Genomic DNA, 23158 nt, shown 5'->3' on the forward strand with positions numbered 1-23158 from the left:
TACTAATTCATTACTCATTTTATTCCAACCAGACTTTTTCAATACATTCCTCGCATGTACACATAAAAATATCATTGTTGAATGCTATTTACGAGTTTATGGAAAAATATACATATCTATAAAATTTGGATCATTTTGTAAGTTCTTCCCGCGTCAGCGAGACCGACGGCATAATTGAGTATTGAACTTCCACGGAAAAGATTTTGTACACCAATATGGCCGACGTGTATTGTTCAGGTACACCAATGTGGTGAAATTGACGTCATGCGCTCATGACTAAGGAGAAGCTTAGTTTAGAGTATGACGTCACCTGAATGGCATTAAGAACGTCTGGTTAAAGTGGAACGAGTAGAGGTATATTGCAATGTTCTCTGTCGGTTGACTTTTTACAAAATTACATCTCTTTATGTACACATGTTTGTGCTTTCGTGAAGCTTTCACGAACACTATGGTTTTATACTTTTATTTTCAATTTGTATCGCATTAAGCAACAACTTCGCCATTCTTCATGCTTTTTAGGAGTTTCAAAATCATCTTTACGTCGCTGCTAAGAGATTCCACCTCTTTATTTAGATTCAAAACCTGTTTATCTAGTTTTTTAACTGTCTGTTTCGTGTCCGCGAGATCTGTTTGAGTATCTGTTTCAGATGAGCTCAAAATCAACTCCAATTTTTCTATGGCTTCTTTGGTGCTGCAAACGTCTTTAAAAATTTCCTCTAGGTTTCTTGTATGTGTATCCTGGGTCTCCATGCTGTTTTGATCTATCTGTAGCTCCTCTTCGGAAAATCTGTGCTCTGCAATTCCTTCTAACACAGGAGTTCTTAGACTTAAGTGCGGTTCTGAGAAGCTGGATCGCATAGGCCGAAATAGTTGCCCCTGCTCATCGCTCTCCGGGATCTCTTCCTTTTCGATGCACTCGGTAGAATAAGCCCCAGAGAGACTGGGTCGGTGATTAGTGTTTGAATAGGACGAGATCGAGAACCTTCGTTCGAAATCGTCATCAATCTCTTTAACGGAATTGCATTCAATTGATGAGTCATCAATTTTTTGGGAAGGATCGCTTTCGAGTTCTCTTTTGGTCATCGATGCTTGAGAGGATAATGTTGATCTAGACATGGGCAAATTTTCCCTCAAAAGACGATAGTTATCTCTGCCACTAAGGCGTCTGAGTTGTTTCTCGGCGATCAGATTTCCAGCGTCTCCGAAGAAGTCCTTTCCTCTATCTTCAGAATTATCTGTGTCAAAATGGTCACTTTTCCTTTCTTCACAGCCATCTTTTTCACTGTCTGGGCTCAATTGCCGATTCTCACATGTCATGTCATGCGCATGCAGGGCCTCACAATCACACGTGATCGCAGACTCCCGCACAGGTGGTACAAAGTCCTTATAAGGGCTGCTTACGTTTGTAACAAGCGGTGCAAATATCGCAGGGGGTTTAATAGCCCCGGAAACTTTCCTCCTCCTCCCTGGTGGTGCTGGTTTCTCATTAAGAGAACTGTTGGAATTGGTTGGCGAATAAAATTCAGTTAAAGTGCGCCTTAAGCCCCCATTTCGACCGTGCTTTGGGCGAGAAGCTGTTTGTCCGTCTTTAAGGCTTCCGCCATAGGGACTTGGTGCCCTAAAACCAGAAACAACACTCATTAGTTTATTTCGCGGACTATTTTGTGTTTCAAATCCACGCGACTGGATAGAATTCCTTGAACTTTCAGCAGAATTTTGACGGCTCGCTCGAGCGCCTTCACAGTAAGGAGAGAATGAAAATCCCCTTGGTTCTCCATATGGACTGTTAGGACCATCCGTGAAGCTCCCTCTGAATGGGAGCTCAGAGAGGCCACTTCTACAACTTCCGCGCACACTCTCCACAGGTGAAGTAACCGTACTTTGACCAGAATTCCTGTGTCGGTTGCTGAAAGTTGGTGACGAAATATAGCGAGGAAGTCTGGTTATACTAGACGAGGTATCCAAATCAGAGAAACAGTTACCATCAACATCATCGTATGAGCCTCCCACAGTGTCTCCAATACCATTGTCAAATAAACCTATCGGAGTGTCTGTATTGTGGAGATCACTAGAACTGTCGAAAACATCATCATATAAACTCTTCCTAATGTCACCAATACTGTCATTTAACCTGCACGGATTGTCTTCTGCCATAGTTATTCTTCTTGGATAGCAATCGTTGTCGTCCTCTTCGGTTATTCTTTTCGGATAATAATTACTAGTGTCTTCGTCCTTTTCAGCAGCTTTTTGATCTCCGTTTGCGAACAGTGAGGAAGCATCGATCCCCTCGCAGCCCAATGAAAGATGCGTGGAAAAGTCTTGGCTGAATCTTTTTGACAACACAGGGGAATCACTCGCCTGTGAATTTGCGTCGATGGATTCATCTTCAGAGAACGAGTGTCGTAAAAGAAGTTTGTCACGTTCATCATTTTCTTCTTCTTCATCAATTTCTCCCATTAAACTCGCCGAACTTTTTGTCTCCACTTTCTTCATTTCGAGACACTGGCCTCCATCCTTTTCACCATTCGGTGAATTTGCTTCATTTTTTAATGAGAAATTCTCTTGATCCCGCTCAAGACTTCGATCGGTAAACGGTTCACTCGAAGATTTCTCTTCAGGAGAAAAGTCCAATGCATTATTATTTATTGAGCCAGCATTCACTTCCACAGCGAGCTGACGCACAAGGGATCGCGGAGATTGAGGTCTTGATGTTTCGTCTTCAGGAGATGAGACACATAACGGTCGTTTATCGACGTGATTCGATCGGTTTCTCAATTCCGACGAGTTGTTTTTCATTAGTCCAGTCCATGATTCTGAAAGCTTTAAGTGATTTGGTTTTCTATACAGATTCAACGTGTTTCCAGGCCTTCTGTTGAACCGAGTTGCGTTGCTATAGGAATTTTTTGAATGATTGGAGTGGTTCACATGATTAAACACGCCATCAAGTGCGTTAGTCTCCGTTTCTTCATCGTCTTCTTCTTCGTCTTCTGAAATCGAGTCCAGGCCTCCCCTTCGCCAAATATCGCGCTGTACACAAAAAACAAGAAATTGCATCATTGTTAGATCGATGGGGATCAAAAATCAGAAATATCTGTGTCGCACTCAAAAATTGACTTAAAACTTGTACAACAGTGTTGAAAAACGAACCGCAAGAACTTTCAGCATGGCGTGCAACAATTCGTTTGGATTAGCCGGTGCTATCAAGTCTCCGAAAAATAAATGAACGGTTATTATCTCTCTTCTGTGGGGGATAGGGGAGAGGGGCGCACGGAGGGTTTGGTTGTCTCACAATAATATTTACCTGCTTCCTTCATAAGTCTCTGCATTTTTCATAATATGATTCCCTTATTACCAATCCTTTTTCTGATCTCCACTCCGTTACCCCGGAGAACCACGTTATCCTCCTCAAAAAATCCTCCGAGGCCCCGGCAACAAAGATTGATGGGTTCTTAAGAATCATTTTCGAGAAAAAGGTCAGGGACATTTTGCATTATAAGTACAATATTTCTAACGCTCAAACCGCTTCACACCTCATTTAGATTGCTCTTAGATTGAGTGTCGTAAAATCAATACCATAATAGTTACAACGGCCAATCAGAAGAGAGGAAAATATTCTGAAAAGCTAGTGAGAACTAGAGAACTCGAGTTAATAACAAGCAAGCTGCTAAAAGGGCGGGAAAACGCAGGCAATTGGTGTTAGATTTGCATCTGATTCGTTGAGAGAGTGGTGCGAATTTTCTGGACCAATCACAGAGCAAGGTAAAGCAAAACCAAAGCAATCCCGGATTACTTTTGACGCTTAATAGAAAATTGTTCTAAAACCAAAACCAAAGCCGTCACAGCATCCAATCAGAACGAGTGATACAGTTACAAGGAGCCAATCAAAACTTATTTTAAAATCAAGCAAACAAAACCGCGTGCATTCAACTCACTTTGGTTTTAGAACGACACATTTTATTCAACCATTACCTCACTTGCTCCCAGGTCGTACGTGAGCTCAAGATTCTCGGAGAACTTAAAAGCAAAGTCTTGATAAAAATGCAAAACATTCTGCAAGCGATCACGTGTGATGAAGTACACGTCACAATAAGTCAGGGCCCTGACATCACCATTAGCTCTCTTTGCGGGAGTTCTCCGTGAAATGTCTTCGCCAAAAAGATCTCCTTTTCCTAAATGACGAAGACACATTGGTTAGAGGATTATAGCTGTGCAGAGTTGGTTTTGCTTATTTTTTTTTTTTTTGGTATGCCTTTGGCTAACAAAGTTCTTAACCATTTGCTAATCGAAATTTAACGTTTTCGTATATTTGCTAGCAGCACTTACAAAGCATTGTAACACCTACCAAGAATGGCTGCCACAGATTCCCCTTGTAACACCTCCATTGACCCATTAGCGATGTAATAAATGGAGTTAATGACATCATTTTGAGCCAAAAGCACCTCGCCTGGCCCAATATAAACCGTGCGGACCTGGGGCGAGAGCATTTTAAGACAGCCGCGTGGGGCCAGGTTAAAGGGGCTGAGCTCCAATAGGCCTTTGTACAAATGCATGCACACGTCTGACTGGAGTTCCTCCGGAAACGTGGTGAGAATCTGAGAAGAATCAGCAGAAAACTCACAAGGTTAACTTTGTTTTTTCATCAAAAATAGATATTGATTTCAAACCCAGCTAAAAGATATACAAGCACGAAAGCAGGGGCATCAGACAAAAAAGTAACACTTCAGGTCCTTTAGAGTCTGAAATGGTTGGCGTATTCCAGACGTCCAGCAGTAAAACGGTGCAAAATCCGAGCGAAAAACGAGAGGTTTGGACTCACATTGTGCTTCGTTTTACTTATTATTTTTCTAAAACAGGCTACAAATTGTGAGCTATGCTCTTAATCGTATGAAGATATAAGACATGCAAGCGACTTTAAAATCCTTGTAATCATCACCGCGATAGTGGATTAGTTGCATAGTTTTTAGAAGCAACGTTCATAAAATTGGCTTTGCTACGCATTTGTACGGTTTCCGCAATCTGAATTTCAAGTACAAAAACATTTTATTCAATCATGAGAATAAAATTATGACGTGACACTATGACTGCTCTAGGTTTTTGAACATTCTTTACATACCTCGCTGGTATCGACACCTCCAGAAAGAGACCATGTAGTGTGGAAATAATCTTCAAGCCTATTAGCTAAATCTTGATCAATTCTGTGTACTCTGATAAACTGTTTGATTTCGTTCGCGCGGGAATGGTAGCGAACTCGGTTAGCGTATAACTTTTGAATGATAGCGGCTACATTTCCAAATATAGCGGCATGCATCAATGCTGTAAAGAGATTTAAAGAAGTCAGTGTTTATTTATGAGTAATTACAGCTGAAGGTTTATAGCTCTACGCTGTGCAGAGGGACAATCATTCTCAACGCAATTTAAAGAGATGTATTGTCGTTATGTCTTATGCGAGGTCTCTAAGTTCACTAGTTTTAAGTTAATTGATTTTATTCTATTTTAAACCCCATCCAATTTGTTCAAACGATAAATCGTTCGCTTTTAGAACTTGAATGCAGTTTTCTGACGGGAAAGCAACATCGGCTTCTCGTGTTGTTAGTAATAACATGCACGCAACATTTCAGCTTGCCTATTGGCTTTGAGCATATCAATGCATTACAAACAGTGCAGAAAATTACAAATTGAATGCAAAAAATTGAAAATCAACTGCGTGTTACTTACAAGCGGTCTAACTTTTTCAAAGGTAATAAACTTCGTTCGCCTTAAAAACTTGTGCGATATTTTAGCCTTTGAAAAAAGGTAGACCTTCTCGTGCGGTACGTTTTCATCCCAAAATGCTTCAAATAGTTTGATCATGGTTACCTACACTAATAGATAGTGAATTAACCATTTCCTATTTTGCAGGCAGCGAGTGCTTACGGCAGTCGCATATTCCCAAGGCTACGAGCAGTCGCGCGAGTTAAAAAAGAATCAGTGAAAAAAATTGATGTTAGCACGCCGCGAGGAGCTCTTGGAGTGGCTTTGATGCGCTGCAGGAGCTCCAGCCGCCCTCATGGGCTCCCGCGGCGCATCGACGCCACTCCAGGAGCTCCTCGAGAGCTTTCCACGGCGCGCTAACATCATTTTTTTTTAATCGTGCGACGGACTTCGCCGAAATGGAAGGACTGCTTGTATTCTACAAATTCCCGGGTCTTGGTTAGTAAGGACGAGGGAAAGGTGGATGAGTAAAGAAAACTAAGGAGGGGACTGGGATCCGTATTCCTTCTTTCCAGTGCTTATCATTCCCCAAGCTTGCCTCGTTTTCATGGCTATACTCGGTTGCCGCAATTACAAAACTCTTATGAAGTAGAACAATATTAAAAATATTAAAACGAACCTCCAATCAGCATTGTAACAACAGCAAACACTTTTTCGCCATTCGTGTTTGCTGCCACGTTACCAAATCCTACCGTTGTCATACTGGTCAGCGTAAAATACAAAGCGGTGATGTAAGCGGACCCTTCGTCGGGTCCAGTCTCTGCCGTAAAGTTCACGTACGGTTTGTTGATTGTCTCGCCAAGCGCATACAGCCAACTAACTGTTGAATTTTCTAAGACTTCAGATAGACCAATCACATACCAGATACAGGCAAGCCAATGAGCCATCATCGCAAATGCTATCATTAGAAGAGTCAATAGTATAGCACTGTATTCAGTGTAGCGGTGAAGCTTACGAACCACGCGAAAGAGTCGGAGAAGGCGCCCGCATTTAAGAAGTTGAATAAGAAAACCCTGTTGATTAAGAAAAAGTGTCTGTTAGTTTACAGAAAGCAACTGACTTCATCCATGTTGAGAAATGTTTCACCCTGATGGACTAAATTTTAAACCTTTTCGCTTACCAGTTAATTTCGTTACATTTAAAATTGCATTTTATTGTAACGAATTTAAGAAAATAAACGACACTTTTTAAACGTGTGTTTCGACAGTTCTTCGGTCATCTCAAGTTCTGATTTTTAAAAAATAACAGAATCGAGTGCAAAGTGTATAACAAAATGCTGATTGGACAAAACAAACAACAGTAGCAGAATAATGTATGCAATTACAGGGAAAGTTGTAAATTAACATGATATGGTCGATGAGTAAGTGTGGGTTTCTCCCATTGAATATGGATAACTTCTTTGATTTTAAGTTGGAAAGTTGTGGAAGCGTGATCTAAGATACTAAAACACTCATCAGAACATAGAGCGTGACATTGTGAAGAATTGTGTAAATGTTTGAAAATGAGAGAGGTCCTATCACTGACCAAGTGCTCACGCACATGTGTGGATAAATACCGGAAGGTCTCGCCAATTTTGTTGGGTTAGGGGAGGGATAGGTGCGTAGTTGCTTACATAAGGACATTGACACGAATTATTTGATGTAAGATCCTTATCGATTGATATTTGAGTCATTCAAATTTTAAAGCTTGTTTTAAAGTCAAAGATGAGGAAGGTGAAATGATATGTCTCAAGTTGTTTTTCAAAGGGGAGGCGACCAACACGGGCATGATGGGGCAGCAATGTATAATGGGTAGAGGAGAAAGTGATTTTCCTTCTTTTTTTCCCGTCACCCCTATCTACCCCTCTTCATTGCCGCGCGCATTTTGGTGACGACTGGGAACGAGTCAGCCAAAAGAGTATTATTAAGTTACAATAAAAAGTAATCAAAATCTGCGTTTAGTCAGAAAAAGTAGAAAAAATATCAGAATAAGAGAAAAAAAGTAACGAAGGTTTACACGCATATTTAGATATACATAATAAAATAAGGTCAATAAAGGTGCCTTAATGTGACGCGAAAACAGAAATTTAAGTGAGACTTTCAGACTCGAGATGAAATGTACATAGTCTAAATGTATCTACGAGGTACCTCATTGAATGAAGAGCCTTTTCTATCAAATGTTGAATGTGCCTAGATAACGAAAAGAGAGAAAAGCATATAAGGAAAGAAACAGCCAAATGATACGACGTACTAATTCATTAGAGCGGACCATTAGTGGATAATGGCGATGATGACCGGTAGCATAATTTCTTGGAATTTAAAATAAAACTTTATTCATTAAAGATGAAGAGAGACCGATTACAATTTCCGTTGTTATGTTTCTAGTATTATAAGTTAGTTAAATGCAATTGTAATGATTTTAAAGCTTTGTTAGCATGATTCTAGATCTGGAAAGTTAAGTTAGAAATAACTATTTCAAGCCAAGTTGTAAGCAAGTTGCATTTACACGGAACAGCGGTTAAAGTTAGTTTTGCATGGTTAGTATATGGCATTGTTCGACCTTTGCTGAAAGCCGCACCTCAGTGGACTCTGTTTAAAAGCACTTAATGTGATACCTGTAGCTGTTGTTTGCTATCATCACGCGCGCGCTGTATCGTTCACGCAACGTGATCTCTCCTCCATCAACAGCTACTTAAACTGGAAGCACTTTCCTTTTTTTTTCGGGGAGAGGTTAATAATAAGTTATTACTTCAATAGAAAATTGCGCTTCAATAGCGCGTTGCGTGCGAGACCGCAACAACGGTTGGCTAGGAAAGACGACAAAATTAGAAACCCTCTAGTTCAAATAATTTCTGTTTACAAGAGGGTTTATTGTGAATAAATCCCAAACTCTATCAGTTTCGATGCCTGAGTCCTGAACTCTTTTTGTTGCTTTCTGTAATATCATATACGCGTTATACTATTGGTTGTAACCTTGATTGTTGGTATCTGAGCATGGTAGGAATTACCTCCACTGCACTTGATATCGATCGTTATCAAACGACATAAATGCTTTACTTACCCAAGTTTGATTGACAAAATATAAAGCCTCGAATGGCAATGCTGCCAGAAAGTCCAAAACAAACCATCCTTTAAGGTAATGAATCGCTATTTTTTTCTGGTCATATATAATCCGTCCACTTGGGTCCACGAAGGAAGTACGAAAGTGAACCACGATGTCCATAATAAAAAATAACTCTATAACCATATCAAATATAATTAGGTCCCTTTTCCGATCGTTTCTCCTGTAAGCGACGTTATAAGGGACCATAATTGCAATATAGGTTGTCAAGATGAGTATCCACCAATCCCAGAATCCTTTGGTGTTACTATAGTGTAGAAAAAGAAACTTTGATTTCTTGTCTGTCTCTCGCTTGTATTGAGGTAGTCGCTCGGAATTAAACGAAAACGACTGAAAAGAAAGAAAGAAAAATAACAAAGCAAAACGTTAATGCATCTATACAAAGAGAACGTATGCATAGATGCATAGTTTAGTATGATGCATAGTATAGTATGATGCATGGTATAGTATGATGCATAGTACAGTATGATGCATAGTACAGTATGATGCATAGTGTAGTATGATGCATAGTGTAGTATGATGCATAGTGTAGCATGATGCATAGCATAGTATGATGCATAGCATAGTATGATGCATAGTATAGTATGATGCATAGCATAGTATGTATAGACTGTTTTCTTCAAATAGATCGATCAATGTTAGTAACCTAGATGATAGTTGGGTCTGAGAAGGGGTAGGTGAGTGTGCAGTTGCTCAGACACTTAAGAATTTAATTTTTTTTGCTGTAACGAACTCAATCGAATATATACTTTGTTATTTTTCACCCATCCCCTTACAACGTTTTGTCAGCTTTTTTTTCTCGTGCGTTTGGTGAATATTTCTGTTGTCTTTTTATTCCCATCACTTTCTTTGCTGTATCAGGGATCGGCCATTGTCTATTGCCCGCGGCAGGGGTAGAGTCGGAGATCTCATGGTTTTCAGGGGAGTGGAGGGGGGATCAGTTGTCACTAATAGAATATTAGAAGGGGGACCACAGAAAAGCAAGTGTTTCTTTTAACCCTTTCATTCCTCCCTTCTTCTTCCAATCCGTGGGTCAATTAAATTTTCACTACGTTTTCCGCATCACGAATCGATCACATTTTGTCAGGCTTTTCGGTTTGTCACATTTTTGTCAGTGCAATGATTTCTCTCGTTTCCCAGCCGACACTTAGTTGTTCCTTTCCTTTGTGGTTTTACCGCAAAACTTTTCTTTTCCTCTATTTTCTTTAAACTTATATTTAGTTGCGTTTATCTTTGTAAGTTCATCTCGAATTTACAAATGTTTAACCAAGCTGGAACCCTGGAATTGTTTTACTAGCGGGGATTATTCTTTACTCACTCGCGCTCTCTTAATAGGTCTTCGTGGATTCGCTTTGTTCGCAGGACCAGTACTCTGCGCATATTGTCTCGACAAGTGAAGAAGAACATCTCTGCTGAATTTCCTGGAACGAGACCTACTCAACTTTTCAGTGCCACCCGAAACGGAAGCTAAAGAAGCAAACAAAAAACACACAGACAAAACAAAAAATCAGTGATACTTCATTAGGTCCTAGCATCCCAGCGAATAATTTAGTTTCTGTCAAACTTTGAGAAGCCATTGTGTTTAATTGGATGTTATTGTAAGAAGTCAGTAATTTTCCAATCCAGTCCAAATCCAGTCCAATTCAATTTAAGTCCAGTCCGAATGCAAACTTCCGGGATAATGAAAGATCAGCGGAGTTTCCCCAAAACCATCATGGCGGACAAGCGTGGCGGAAAATATAGACCTTTATTTGGACTGGACGTATTATGAAAGATTCTAGAGATCATGATCCTGGTGAATAGGTAAGTGTCATCTCTGCGGTATTTTTTGTAGCGTAGCTTAGAGGTATAAGTGCATTAATAATATCCACCGTGACCAACCAAAACAGTTATTTGGCAAGTGGTTGAGTATATATTTTTCCAGTGTCAAATAAGGATGAGAATTACTGCAGATAATTTATGAATCATTCTTTTTCCGTACTTATATAAGTAATTTTGCCTACGTAAATGGCTTTCACTTTGAATACCAGGTCCTACCAACCTTTTTCTTACGTACATTCTTATATAGTATAACCAGGTATCAAGGGCCTCTTCGATAATCCCAGTAAACGGAGTGGAGAGGTTAGAGAAGAAACCTTTACCCTTCTTTTAGGCTATAAATTTTCATCCTTATTATCACTCTGGATCAATATCAGTATCTGGGCAACTGGCCACCTACCCCTCCCCTAACCCAACATTAACCTTAAGTTGTTGTCAATTGACTGTTGTTGAGTTAGGGGAGGGGTAGGTGGGCAGTTGCCCAGATGCTGATATTGATCCATCACTCTTACATTTCATTTAAGTTATTGTTACCATGGAAAATTTGAATTTGGATGAGGTAAGGGTGATCTTTTGTATTTCTTCTATTAATAATGCTTGGGTGTTTTTCCTGGGAAATTTATATCCTGTTGTTCCCCACCCTCTCAACCCCCTTCCCAAGATCTCAGTAGCTGTGATATGAAAAGATAAACATTTTTACAAAGTGGAGAGGGACCAGGTTCATTTGAAGAGGCTCTTGCTCTGGTTCAACTTTCATACCCACATCCTGCTCAGGGATTTCTCCGCTAATCTTCCTCTTAGTTATGTCTTTATGTGAAGCAAGAAAAAGAACCACATTGCCTTTCTCATTCTTGATTGGAACAATGTCTAATAAGCACCAAAATGGGGATCCTATAAGATAATTCAAGGAATTAATACAAAATGTTTTACAAAATGTTTTACAAGATGTTTTACATACAAGATTGAAAAACTACAAAAAAGACAAGTTACAGTGAATTCCAAATCTTAAATTTCCAAGCAGTAACAAAACAGAAATCAGAAAAGCGAGTGTGTTGATGTTATCTGAAGAAGAATCCTTTCTTTGGTGGCCATAATAAAGAATTTATTTCAAACTTCCTTCTTTTTCCTTAACATAACTGAATAACAAACTGCATGTCATGCACACCCTGTGAATCAGTTATTTAACCCTTCAACACCCATGAGTCACTGAAATAGAATTTCCCCTTACAATATTTATGCAATATTAACCTGACAAGTGACGAGATTAGAGAAAAATTGTAAATTAGGGGATTATTAGTTGATCAAATACCAAATTATCCAAACTAGCATTATTGGAACATATGTCAGACAGTAAGGAGAATTATTAATTTGACCTTCAGAGTGAAAGGTTTAAATAGTACTGTGTGTATTAAACATCCTGCATATTTTTGGGATCAAAAATTTTCTGAAGTTTATGTGAGTATAGAATAGAAAACAATATTTTTTATGAAAACATTTCTTTGTTTTGAATGTTTAAATCTGAGATCATGTTTAAACTAGACCTGGTGTTTCTTTAATTTTCATTTAAATTGATTTTGATTTAAATCTCAATTGGTAGTTTTCAATGCAATTTAACATCTCACTGCCTTTTTTTTTATTTTGAATTGAGCTAATATTCTAATTGTAAAACACCTTGTTCATTTTTGAAATTCCACTTTCACCTGTGAGTTCCCAAACAGTTTGAACATTTTGGTGATGCTCTCAATAACCATTGCCTTCTGTCTCTTTTCATAGTAAAAGCCTAATTTCATTTTTTTAGCTTTTCTGTCAGTTTCAAGCTCTTTCCTTTTTGTCTATTTATTTTATGAGTGAATTTATTGCCTTGTAGGTTTGCCTAAATTCCTTTTGGTTTCATTTGGCTTTTTAAATATTAAACAAATTATTGCAGGTGTGACTTAAAATTTAAATTTTTTTTAAAGGGGGTTAAATATCATAAAATTTTTCAATTAGACGATGACACGAGACGTTAAGAGGACCAAAGAATTTTCAAGCAACTTATTCCTTAAAAGCTATCCCTTCCAAAGTGGTTAACTGTCACGTTTTTCCTAATTTGCGCTATGTGATCTACAGTTCATTCAAAAGTTGTTTTTGTTCAGTGTAATTTTAATGAGTTTTGTAAACAACTAATAGTGTTTTTAAGTCGGACCCAAGCTAAGTGGTAAATAAAACGGAGAACTACCAATATCTTTGACGCTGTTACTTCCCTCTTTTAATTGTGTTTTGGGATTTTAAGACGCCGAATTTTTTTGGCGTAATTAGGAGTATTGAGTTATTCCCTCCCTAATCAGACTCATTGGCGACGTTGCAATAAACTTTTGGATAAAGTGGCTTTTCATGGTGTTGAACATGAATAATGCTCCTTGATTGGTTATTACCCTAACCTAAAATACCGGAAAATATTCTTTTCGGGAAAAATTTTAGTCATCCAATGGCGCCATTGTTATTTACTGCTGAGGCGGTCCAGATAAGCGTGGAGTCGTGTAATTACGTTATTACACTGTGATGGCGTGCTGCGAATTGAATACTTGAAGGGCTTGTCAGATCTTCGTGTTTTAAAGACATAGGAGCTTATTGTAAAGTACTTGGTTAATTCATTTGTCTCTTCGTAGGCGCAGAAATTTTCAGTGGGGGTTGTTAATTGGAAACACGAGATGAACTGCAGCTGTATATGTAACGTGCGTGTCTTAAATGAAAATGGTTTAGTTCGTGAATTACGTATTAAGCTTTGTACATTAAAATAGCTCAAGAAGGAATAAGACAGCTTATATTTTAAAAAGAGACTGTCTAACCCTTTAAACCCTTAAAGAAACAGCAACTAATTTCTCCTTACAGTCGTACAACTGAATCGTTCATGTAGATCATGGGAATAATAAAAGGAAATTATCGTCAGCCTGAGAAGCTTTGATTTTTAAACGAATTCTCTTAGACGGTCTCAAAGCTTTCCGTGTTGATAATGAATTAGGGGACTTCGCAAACGACAGTGAAAGGCAGTTTACATGAGATCTGACCAGCACTTGTAAGTTAACGGTTCCCAACCTCCCCTCCGCCTTCACATGCAAATCGATAGCGTCTATTGTTGTGACCCTTGCTACAAACGTCGTCAATCTTGACCGGTTAACAGGTTCCATTCTTAGAATTTTAATTTAAGCCACGTGCTGTCGTTGATTGATTTTCTCTTGTTTGAGCTAGCTCCATTAAACGCATCTAACTTCAGTATTACCCCCAACTATTTTCTCAATCAAAGGAAAGTTAATGTGGTCGTCGGCAGAAGTCATGCAAGCGTTCAAATTAGTGTTTACTTCAATCTGACGTTTTGAACAAATTGGAAAAAACCTTTTGTTGTATTGTAAAGTTGTGGCTGCCATAGGAAAATTAAGAAACAATTTTCAGCGTCTGAGGTCGATTAGGTTTAGTGCAATCGATGACTAAAAATTTGGAATTAAAAAGAATTAAGAGGCTGCAGGCGATTTAGTATACTGTGAAAGATGTTTATCTTTGGAAAAGGACATAGTAGAATTAAGAATTGAAAGCCAGCCTCTTTTTTGTGAGAGAAAAATAAGGGGAAAAATACCTTTCGTGTTCAGGGTTGGAGATATCTGTATGTGCCTTTAGGTTTGAACAACGTTAAATTAAAAAAAAATTGCGAAAAAGCTTTCTCTTTGCAATCAAAAATTTGAATGTACAGTTGTCGATTATCGTTGTACATTTTCTTAACAGGCGCGCGAATGAAATTTTGGGTGATGGTTTTCATCATACCCATTTTTAGCATTATTTAATTGCAAGAAATTACTGCACCTCGCCGCTTGCTTTGACCAATAAATGTTTCTTTTTCCATTCTTCTTCTGGCAATAAAAATTATTTCCAGTAGCTTAAGAATAATTAATTGGTAGGTCATTCTTTCAAAATAAGTCGATTGATTGTCTGGTTTTTAATGTCAGCTAAACCCCCCCGCCGACTAACCATCTATTACTTTTGCTTTTGAGAGATTTTTGTTCTTGACCGTTAATAATTACGATATCTTCTAGCAATCAAAATATACTCATGGGCATGTGAACAGGTCGATAACGATCGCATTGTTTTAGGCACTGTGCCATACTGATTTTAAATTACTGTTGTATGAATTAGAAGAAAACCATTTCGTTCTTATTCACTGATGCAGTAATGAGAGGTTCTGTTTTGAGTTTATTACGCAATCTCACTGAAAAAGGCCGTGAAGTAAAAGAAGAAGAGAATATAGCGTTAAGATGTGACGGCTGTTATAAGAAGAATGTAGAAATTCAAATTTCCTTTAAAGCTCCCACGTTGCTGCGTATCGTCGCATCAGAACTGACAATTAAAGAGAGTAGTTGTCGTCAGTTTACACTGAATGTGCCAAGCAACCAGTACTTTATCACAAAAGTTAATTTAAATATCTTTTGACGTTATCTTGCAAATAACTTACCGGCGACATAAATGAGTGGGATGTTACAGAGAAACAACGGGAAAAAAACGTTCAGGCTTTATGAATCTTTAACGTTATACATATGCAAGCTGCCCAAAAATGGCTCCGACATTTGTTCCCTAAGGCTATTTTGATTTCTTCCTTTTTGTTTTAATGCATTGTGAATTTGTTTACAAAATGCCAGGGACAAGTTTTAAATTACGAGAGCGGAGAGAAAGTGCTGAAAATTCTGATATTTTAAAAAGTAACTACTTAATTCAACTTCTTATCTGGAACATCGCTTTTTCTGGAGATGTTCTCTGTTTTTATTTGTTCCGATTTGCTTTGCTTTTCCTCTTAGTTACTATCCCCCTAACGGTTTATAAATTTGTGATGTACTCTACGGTTTTTCTGAATTAAAAACAAATAGAAATCTGTCAAATGATACTTATTTATAGGCTCATGCCTTGGTTTAGAAGTATTGCGATTGTCAGCCAGATTAGTTTTAACTAATTTCGGTATCATTCTGTTACTACGGACGGAGCTGCTAAAAGGAATTGGCACCTCATGTTTTGTTGTGCTTGCTAGCTATCATTAGGATGAAGCTTGGAAACAAAAGCTACCTCTAATTTTGCGAAAAGAATATGCTAAATACTTTCGATTCGTAAAAGATATGGAATATTTGCTTTGTCATCGTTCAAATTGGTTTTTCCTTTTATTTCATATTCGTGTTTTGGAAGCCATCATTTGTAAGGAAGCAAAAAGGAAATTTCTACTAAATTTCGCTCTGAATCAGAAGAATGATTTGATTTTGGGGTCTTTCGTAGAAACGGTCTTTTATCTTTCGAGTTATCACTGTAAATAGAGGAGAAATTGGAAAATATTCACTTTGAAACGTAAAAATCCCTTTACGTCGGCTTCTTTTACAACAGTTTCTTCCGCTCACCGCACATAACAAAGTTTTTCAATTTTTTTTTTAGTCTTGTAGGCGGTGTTACGCTCAGTTCCAGGATAAAGTCACAAGTTTCATACCTTCCTGATTCGTGAAAAGTCCAAAAATTCAAAATGTAGATGATATCTTTCTCCTCTGTAGGAAAAAAGGAAAAAGGAAAAAGGAAATTTCTGCTAAAAGAATTGTTTTCATACATCCGCTTTGAATCAGAAGAATAATTTGATTTTGGGGTCTTTCATATACACGGTCTTCTACCTTTCTTTCGCTGGAGCTATCACTCGAATAGAGGACGAATTGGAAAATGTTCACTTTTAATCATGAAAATCCCCTTACTTCGGCTTCGTTTACGAAAGTTTACTCTTCAGTGAATTGTAAAAAGACTTATCTCTGGGAAAATGCCAGAGTAATCGCTTACTTATAATTGCTTCCCCCACAGGGTCGTAAGAAGCTATACCCATTTCATTTTCATTATCACAACAGAAATCTTTCCTTCTCTTTGCATGGCGCTGTAAATTACTTGAGTCTGGACAAACACGGGTATTAACACCAAAAGAAAAATATAACCACCGCACGTATTTTTTGCAAATACAGTTTGAAATGTTCTCACCGCAAAGCGCGACAACTGTCGTCTGGTGCAAATTGGAGAATGTACTCGCTTTTAGCCGACGCGTTTCCGATACTAGAACGAATTGCTTCCGCGCACTAATGAAAAAGGCGAGACGGAATACTCGAATAAATTACCATTACAGAAATAATAATAATAATACGAATGATAAAACAGAGCTCTGCGTTGTTGTGTTGTGGCTGACGACTGAGTGCAAAGCACGTTGTATAATGATACAGCTATTTTTCATTATTAACGGCTTTTAACAGAGAGTTTTAAGTAGTCGCAATATAATGTAAGCGGCTTATATGATGTCGTTCGTTGAAAAGGAATCATAGCAGTAATTACACCGGTAGGGAGAACACAAAGGAGTCAGATTTATTTCAGCTCTTCAATTGTTTGTATAAGACTCATACTAAGCGTAGCGATTTCCTATTCACAAAGTGATAATTTTCGCTGAAATATTGCGCTTTTCGGCCAAAAAAATCAAGAAGGCTTTTTTTTTTTTTTTTACGTTGAGAATATTCGTGACATGAAAATAAATTCAAGAAAACCTGTAAATTCTTTTTTTACAGACGGATGTTGAAATACCTTACAAGCCAACAATTGCGTTTGGGAAACCGCGCTTTGTTCAGATATTTGCACAAACTGTCAGTATGAAATGAGTCTCCGAAATAAGTTTCTCGTACAGCCCATTCGCAGTTTTCAAAAGATTTGCCTCCTCTTTATTTTTCGCGGAAGTGTGTGTATATTTTAGGTAAAGTGGCTGTCCCTTTTTTATTGCAATTCGCACTTAAACGCCAGCTCTATCGTGTTATTGAAATAAGCATAAAGGCTGTAGGGAAAACAATTCAAATTAATTAAAATTTTTTCAGGAAGAATTAAAAAGAACCGAATAGGTTTAGTGACGTCGAGACTATTTTTGCGATCGCTGGCGTTTCTTGTTAATGACGAAGTGTCATTTTTGATATGCCTGTTGTAAAACCTAAGCTTGTGGAGGGCGTTTCTTTGCTAGATCTGTTGACTAAACGCAGCAAAATCATTTCGTTGTTTGCTTTAGGTTTCCTTGCTAACAAGCGACCTTTTTTACATCTACATCACTCATGGATCTCTCGTTCGCGGTCGGCAGATACAATTAAATCTTCACCATAAGTGATGTATTTCCCGTTTGATTAGCAAACTTAGATACTACAATGTAACAATCAGTCTACATAATGCAACGAAACAAAATGGATTTACCAGCGACTTTCGTCAAGGAAAATTAAACTCAAGATACTTTTTATTTAAAACTTAGCGTGTACAATTCGTACAATTCAGTTTATTGTCAAATTTTTTTGGTTCTGGTATCCGTTCAATATTTCCTTTTGAGTAATGTATTGGATATCTGATTATTCCTGAGGTTTTTTTTTTTTTTACATGGAGTGCTCTCGGTATTCATAAAGCAATAAATGCGTTGTCGGTTCCTTAGTGTAACTAACCAGGCCGAACCAAAGACCAACCCTTGATAAACAATTAGAAAACAAATTCCCCTAAAATACAAAAGTAGTCAGAGGGAATCATTACTGATTTGAACGAATGGACTTAATGTCAAATCCACATTTACTTGCACGGCTCGTGTTGGCAACGAAAAGCGTAACATGCACGAACAGATTGTTATGGAAAAAATTATATGGAAAAAGAAACAAAAAAAAAACAGTTTTCTTTTAGACATCAACGCACTAAACGTTTTACAAACATTTTCGTTGTAGATGAGCCAGTCTGAATTTTTTTCTCGACCTGCGTAATGTTGTCCAAAATATATTCGTTCTTCATTAGGAAGAAACGCACACAAATTTGGTTCAATTTACTTGTTTGCGAAGCCTGAACTTTGTTCGCACCTTTACTCGTTGTTTTCTCTCAGATGTTCGACATCGTCCTGGAAATAAGCATTGTATCGCCCCCTTGACGGTTTCACTTTACGATATCTGACGAAGAACTTATTTCCCGCTCGTGAGTAACATCTATCGTCATTGATCGATTGAAAATTAAAAAGAAAACTCTCCGTTTAAGTGGTGGCTTGTATCTCTTTACGTCAAACTTGCTGGTATTGCCTCGGAAATAAATCTCGTATTTCGTTACAACGGGTTATCTCGACGTCTTCGCGGGGAGTTACGTTAGAGTCTAACATCATCCGTCGATTTCTAACCAAAGGTTGTTGGTTGAAGTGGTGAATAACCATCAGATCCCTTTTGTTCGTGCGATATTGACACAGGACTTCAGAAACCAAACAGCCCGTCATGTCTTTGGACATGTTATGATATGATACGTTATGGGTCGCGCTTCTAAGATCAGTGCAGAATCGTTATCCGTGTTGAAAATTGTCACTTTTTTTAGAAGAACACATGGTGAAAAGATAAAGAAATTTTGGCGTGCCCGTACAAAAATGAAATCTGGCTGATATCTGTTAGTGACTTTTCCGTGAGCGCTGAATTGAGTTCGCTTCAGCTCGATCTCAAGGGTTTTGTATTCCGTTTGAACAAATCAACGTGTTGCGGGAAAATGTGCTGCGCTGTTAGGCTGATACTCAGAGACTGCTGTGCAATTGTTTTGCAAAGTCTGCCTCTGACCTTGAGTTGACAAATCATGTTTTGGATTTCACTTGAATTAATGTTTTTTTCTGCCGAAATAAAACTCGAGGCTTTTAGCTGTTCGTTGACGCGTCATCTCAGAAAATTGAGTTATTTTTTTTAGTGCTTTAATTTTCGACCGAAGTAAGGAGTATGTGTTGAACGAAATTGTTATCACAATTGAGTCAGTGGTAAAGGTGTTTTGATTTCGGTAGAGTTACAAGAAATGCGAATTATTTCCCTTGACGTATTAAACGCCATTGTGTTACAGCCGTTCTCAAAAATGCTTTGAATATGTTCATCATAGTTTCGCTAAAGTGTATTGTTCGACAGAGGAAATGATCTGAAATTTATGACCTTTCTGTGGGTTTTTGCTAATCGATAATTGGGAATCTGTAAAGAAGTGAAATAAAAATGAACACAGGAACATTTCCATACATGTAAATTGTAAACCGATATATTACATCATTTTCAGATTTTTCTTGGACAATCATTATAGTTACTTGGTAAAGGTTTTTTTCTTGCCAAGAATTATAATCTTTTATAGGAAATTTATGAATTTACGGTGAATTGGGGATGATCCTTTGTTGCATATGTTTAATTTTACTAAGAATATTCCTCTGGTCAGCGAAATTCAAAACAGAAGGTTAGGTTTATTTTTTATGTTAATGACCTTGTGTTTGGTGCTCAGTTGAAGGAAGAATTTTAGAACTGTGTTTGTCGTTTGACCACATATTTCGTGCGTTTTATGGAACTGAACGGTCCTCGGAGGACGACAGAGAGATTTGCCTTCAAACATGCCTGTAACAGATTAAGCTTTATCTCGCCAGCTAGAGTTTCTGGCGATGAAATCGTCAATTCGAATAATGTGCTTATAACTCCTTATGTAAATTTTTTCTAAGTTGTTTTTTGTTGTTTGAAGGTATTATAGCCATTGAATGCCCAGACTTAATTGCAACTTCCGATAGAAAGAGTCAGAAGAAAAATACGTTTTCTGCGTGAGCCCGTCCAAGAAGATAAATGAAAGAAAGTGAAAGTTTAACTCGTCAGTGAGTAAAATAGTGTCGCCGAGCATTGTCCACAAATATTACCGCGCGATTCTTTTTTCATTAAACTAAGTGCCTTAGTCTAACAACGCCTCAGTGTTACGTCGAATGCTGCCAGAATAGTTGACGTAAGATTATTATGAACCGATAATAAAAGTAAGAAAAATACGCTCACCGTTCTTTTTGTAGAACATAATCTCCTTCTTCAGTTCCACTTGCGCCTTAAAGGCTTTTTGTATGCTCGTTATGTCGTCCTGGTTTGTCTCCAAGCCGTATAAAAAATTACAACCACAACTTCGCCTCATGAGTTCGCTTCGCGAAAAGCCCGTGAGTTCACAGAAGCCATCACTGCAATACACTATAGGGTAGTTGTTCTTTTCTTGCGCACCACCGAGGACAAAGTTACTATCTAAGGACACGCAGGAAATACCAAGTGTTATTACTAATAATCGGTCAGGCAATAAGCACCAGTTATAAAACTGATGCGACCGGACTAAATTTAATGCATTTCTAAGTTGTCGTTAAATTGTAGTTGCAACGCTGGCTTTTGGCTGAATGACAATATAGCGTACTGCTAAACAATAACAGAATTGTACATTATTTAGTCACTCACTGCCTCGGTCGAATTTCTGTGCGATCGTCTCTAGAAAAGTGTTCTGTGGGGCAAAACGTCCGCGGCGAATCGGCATGCTCTCTCTACGTGGGATTCGTTCGAAGCTGATTCTTACAGGATGTTCGTCGTTAAGAGTAAGCCTCCGTCGAGAAACTCAGTAATTCCTGTAGAGCTGGCATATTTTGAGTGGATTTAAGATACATTATATTTATGCCTCGTGTAAATACTGTTCGGTAGGCGGGAGAAGTTGACCCTATAAACAAACATCGACCAATTCGCTGCCTCTTCTGCGATGGCTAGTCCAATTTAGCGCCACGGGTAGCTTTTCACTCCAGAGAATCTCTGGCATCGTATCTGCTTGAATGTTACGAGCAAAAATACTGTTTGATAAGGCGCCTGGCTGAAATAAAATCAAATTTGGCAGTAATTGCCTTGGTAAGCCAATCAGGCTCGAGAAACTTAGTCCGGTTGTCAATCAGGCTTCGCCGATCGAACACCTGCCTTCTACATGGACATTTAGCTGCGGTAGTCTTGTGTAAGACGCTATCAGGGAGTATACAGCAGAAACAAAAGACTCTCGTAACTTTCCTTGAAACAAGTGACGCTATTTATAAACTACTAATAGGTCTCCTGCCGTTGTAGACAGTTTTAACTAGATCTCTTTGCGGCTGTTGCTCAACAGACACTTTTGCCCGCTGGCTTTATGTCTTCATGTTTTGAACCTAAGAATAGGGAGGATGGTCGTGTTTTTTCACTTAATAACTTATGTTTTCAGTTGAAATTACCATTAATTGATCTCACTTGGACGTCTTTTTGGTGTATATGTATTAAAATAGAGATTTTAGAAACACACAAAAAAAACATGTTTTGAACGAATTTCAAATTATGCAAAGTGTGAACATCGATCTGATATTCCAAAAACTTGCTAATTGAAAACTATTACTGGCGCTGATGAAATTTCAATGTATCCAGGTCTTTCTGGTACTCGATAATTCCACGCCAAATTTTCACCTCAAGTAGTTAAAAGTGATGTTTTGATCTTTACGTGGGACCGCGACCATAATCGGCATACTGGTAACACTCGGTTGTAACTTAAATGACTACGAGCATGGAGAATCATGTACATCACGGTGATCTTTCATGTGGAATATAACAAGATAAACAGACCAATGCCTGTATTTTTACAAAAACTTGCGAGAGCACGTCGCTTAAAGTTTCCATGATGTCCTATTTTTAGTACAGCCCCTGTTTTAGTTTTGGCGAATTTAATTTTGTTTGCATGACAAGTTTTTGACGACGACAAGAGTTACTCGGCAACCAGAAAGTAGTTGTTGAGAGCTCTTTCGGGTTTCTGTCACTCGCGACGAAATTCAGTCCTCTCCTAAAGTTTGACATGAAGAGTTTGCTTTTTAAAATGACAGGGTCTGCTACGTGACGTGGACATAATTACGACAAGAGTATGGCTTCTTGGCTGTAATTTGTATTCAAAATGTAAGTGAAAAAAATTCACATGTAAGTTCTAAACTACGGAATTGTGACCAGATGTCATTTGGCCGCATTTGTATCTCCGTTTACCTTATGGGAAAATAAAAGACGGAGGGAAAAAATATAGTTGGCGACTTGCAAAGGACCTGTTGTCTAGCGGGCGTCAATCAGGTGTTACCAAAACATAATTGCCCTGTTTGGATTGTACCGTAATTATTTCTCTTGGGTAAGAGTTATTAAAGGTGTACAGAACAGGTATCAATAAAACTTTGCCGCCAGCATTTGCTTGGCGCCAAAATATATAACAAAGGTTGGCTAAAAGTTATCTCGAATTCATTTGAAAAGCTTGTTTTTTTTAACTTGACATGCATTAAGCTACCACGACAGCTGATATACACTTTGCACTTTTTTATGAGATCACACCTTATGATGGCACGTTTCGAGTCATTCTCGCAGCTTAAAACTTCGTAATAAATGTTTCGCACTTCAGGAGAAACAACAAAATTGGCCGATGTTATCCCCTCGTCACTGTGAGCTGTTAACAAGACCAGCAGCGAAACTGATAGTGAGGACTTAAAAATGTGACAAATTTGTTTCAATTGAAAGCAACAGGACACCCTTGCCTGATTGCCTGTGAATCTTAAGCGCAAACTGTCTTGAAATTTTTCACCAAGAAATTAATTCGATGACAATTTTTCGTTCGTCAAACTCAGCTTTGTCACCTC

The 23158-nt window shown here is 38.2% G+C and overlaps 1 protein-coding gene and 1 long non-coding RNA gene across 3 annotated transcripts in view; one reads left to right on the plus strand and one right to left on the minus strand.

Moving 5' to 3' along the window:
• Positions 1-3: 3 nt before the first annotated feature.
• Positions 4-21335, minus strand: LOC113686784 (uncharacterized). The gene is made up of 11 exons (XM_027204456.2): positions 20949-21335; positions 20511-20744; positions 11428-11559; positions 10169-10317; positions 8791-9180; positions 7878-7919; positions 6371-6764; positions 5114-5313; positions 4343-4592; positions 3970-4169; positions 4-3027 (listed from the first exon to the last, which is right to left on the minus strand). The coding sequence occupies exons 1-11, from the start codon at positions 21022-21024 to the stop codon at positions 484-486; spliced, it is 4611 nt and encodes a 1536-aa protein (XP_027060257.2). The 5' UTR covers positions 21025-21335; the 3' UTR covers positions 4-483.
• Positions 10344-23158, plus strand: part of LOC149034807 (uncharacterized) — a 47464-nt gene continuing 34649 nt past the window's right edge. For both annotated transcript variants that reach the window (XR_016183115.1, XR_016183116.1), the window contains exon 1: positions 10344-10653. This is a non-coding gene — a long non-coding RNA (uncharacterized LOC149034807). The remainder of the gene's footprint in view (positions 10654-23158) is intronic.

This window comes from Pocillopora damicornis, chromosome 14 (genome assembly GCF_964200805.1).
Source record: "Pocillopora damicornis chromosome 14, jaPocDami1.2, whole genome shotgun sequence".
Lineage (NCBI taxonomy): Eukaryota > Metazoa > Cnidaria > Anthozoa > Scleractinia > Pocilloporidae > Pocillopora > Pocillopora damicornis.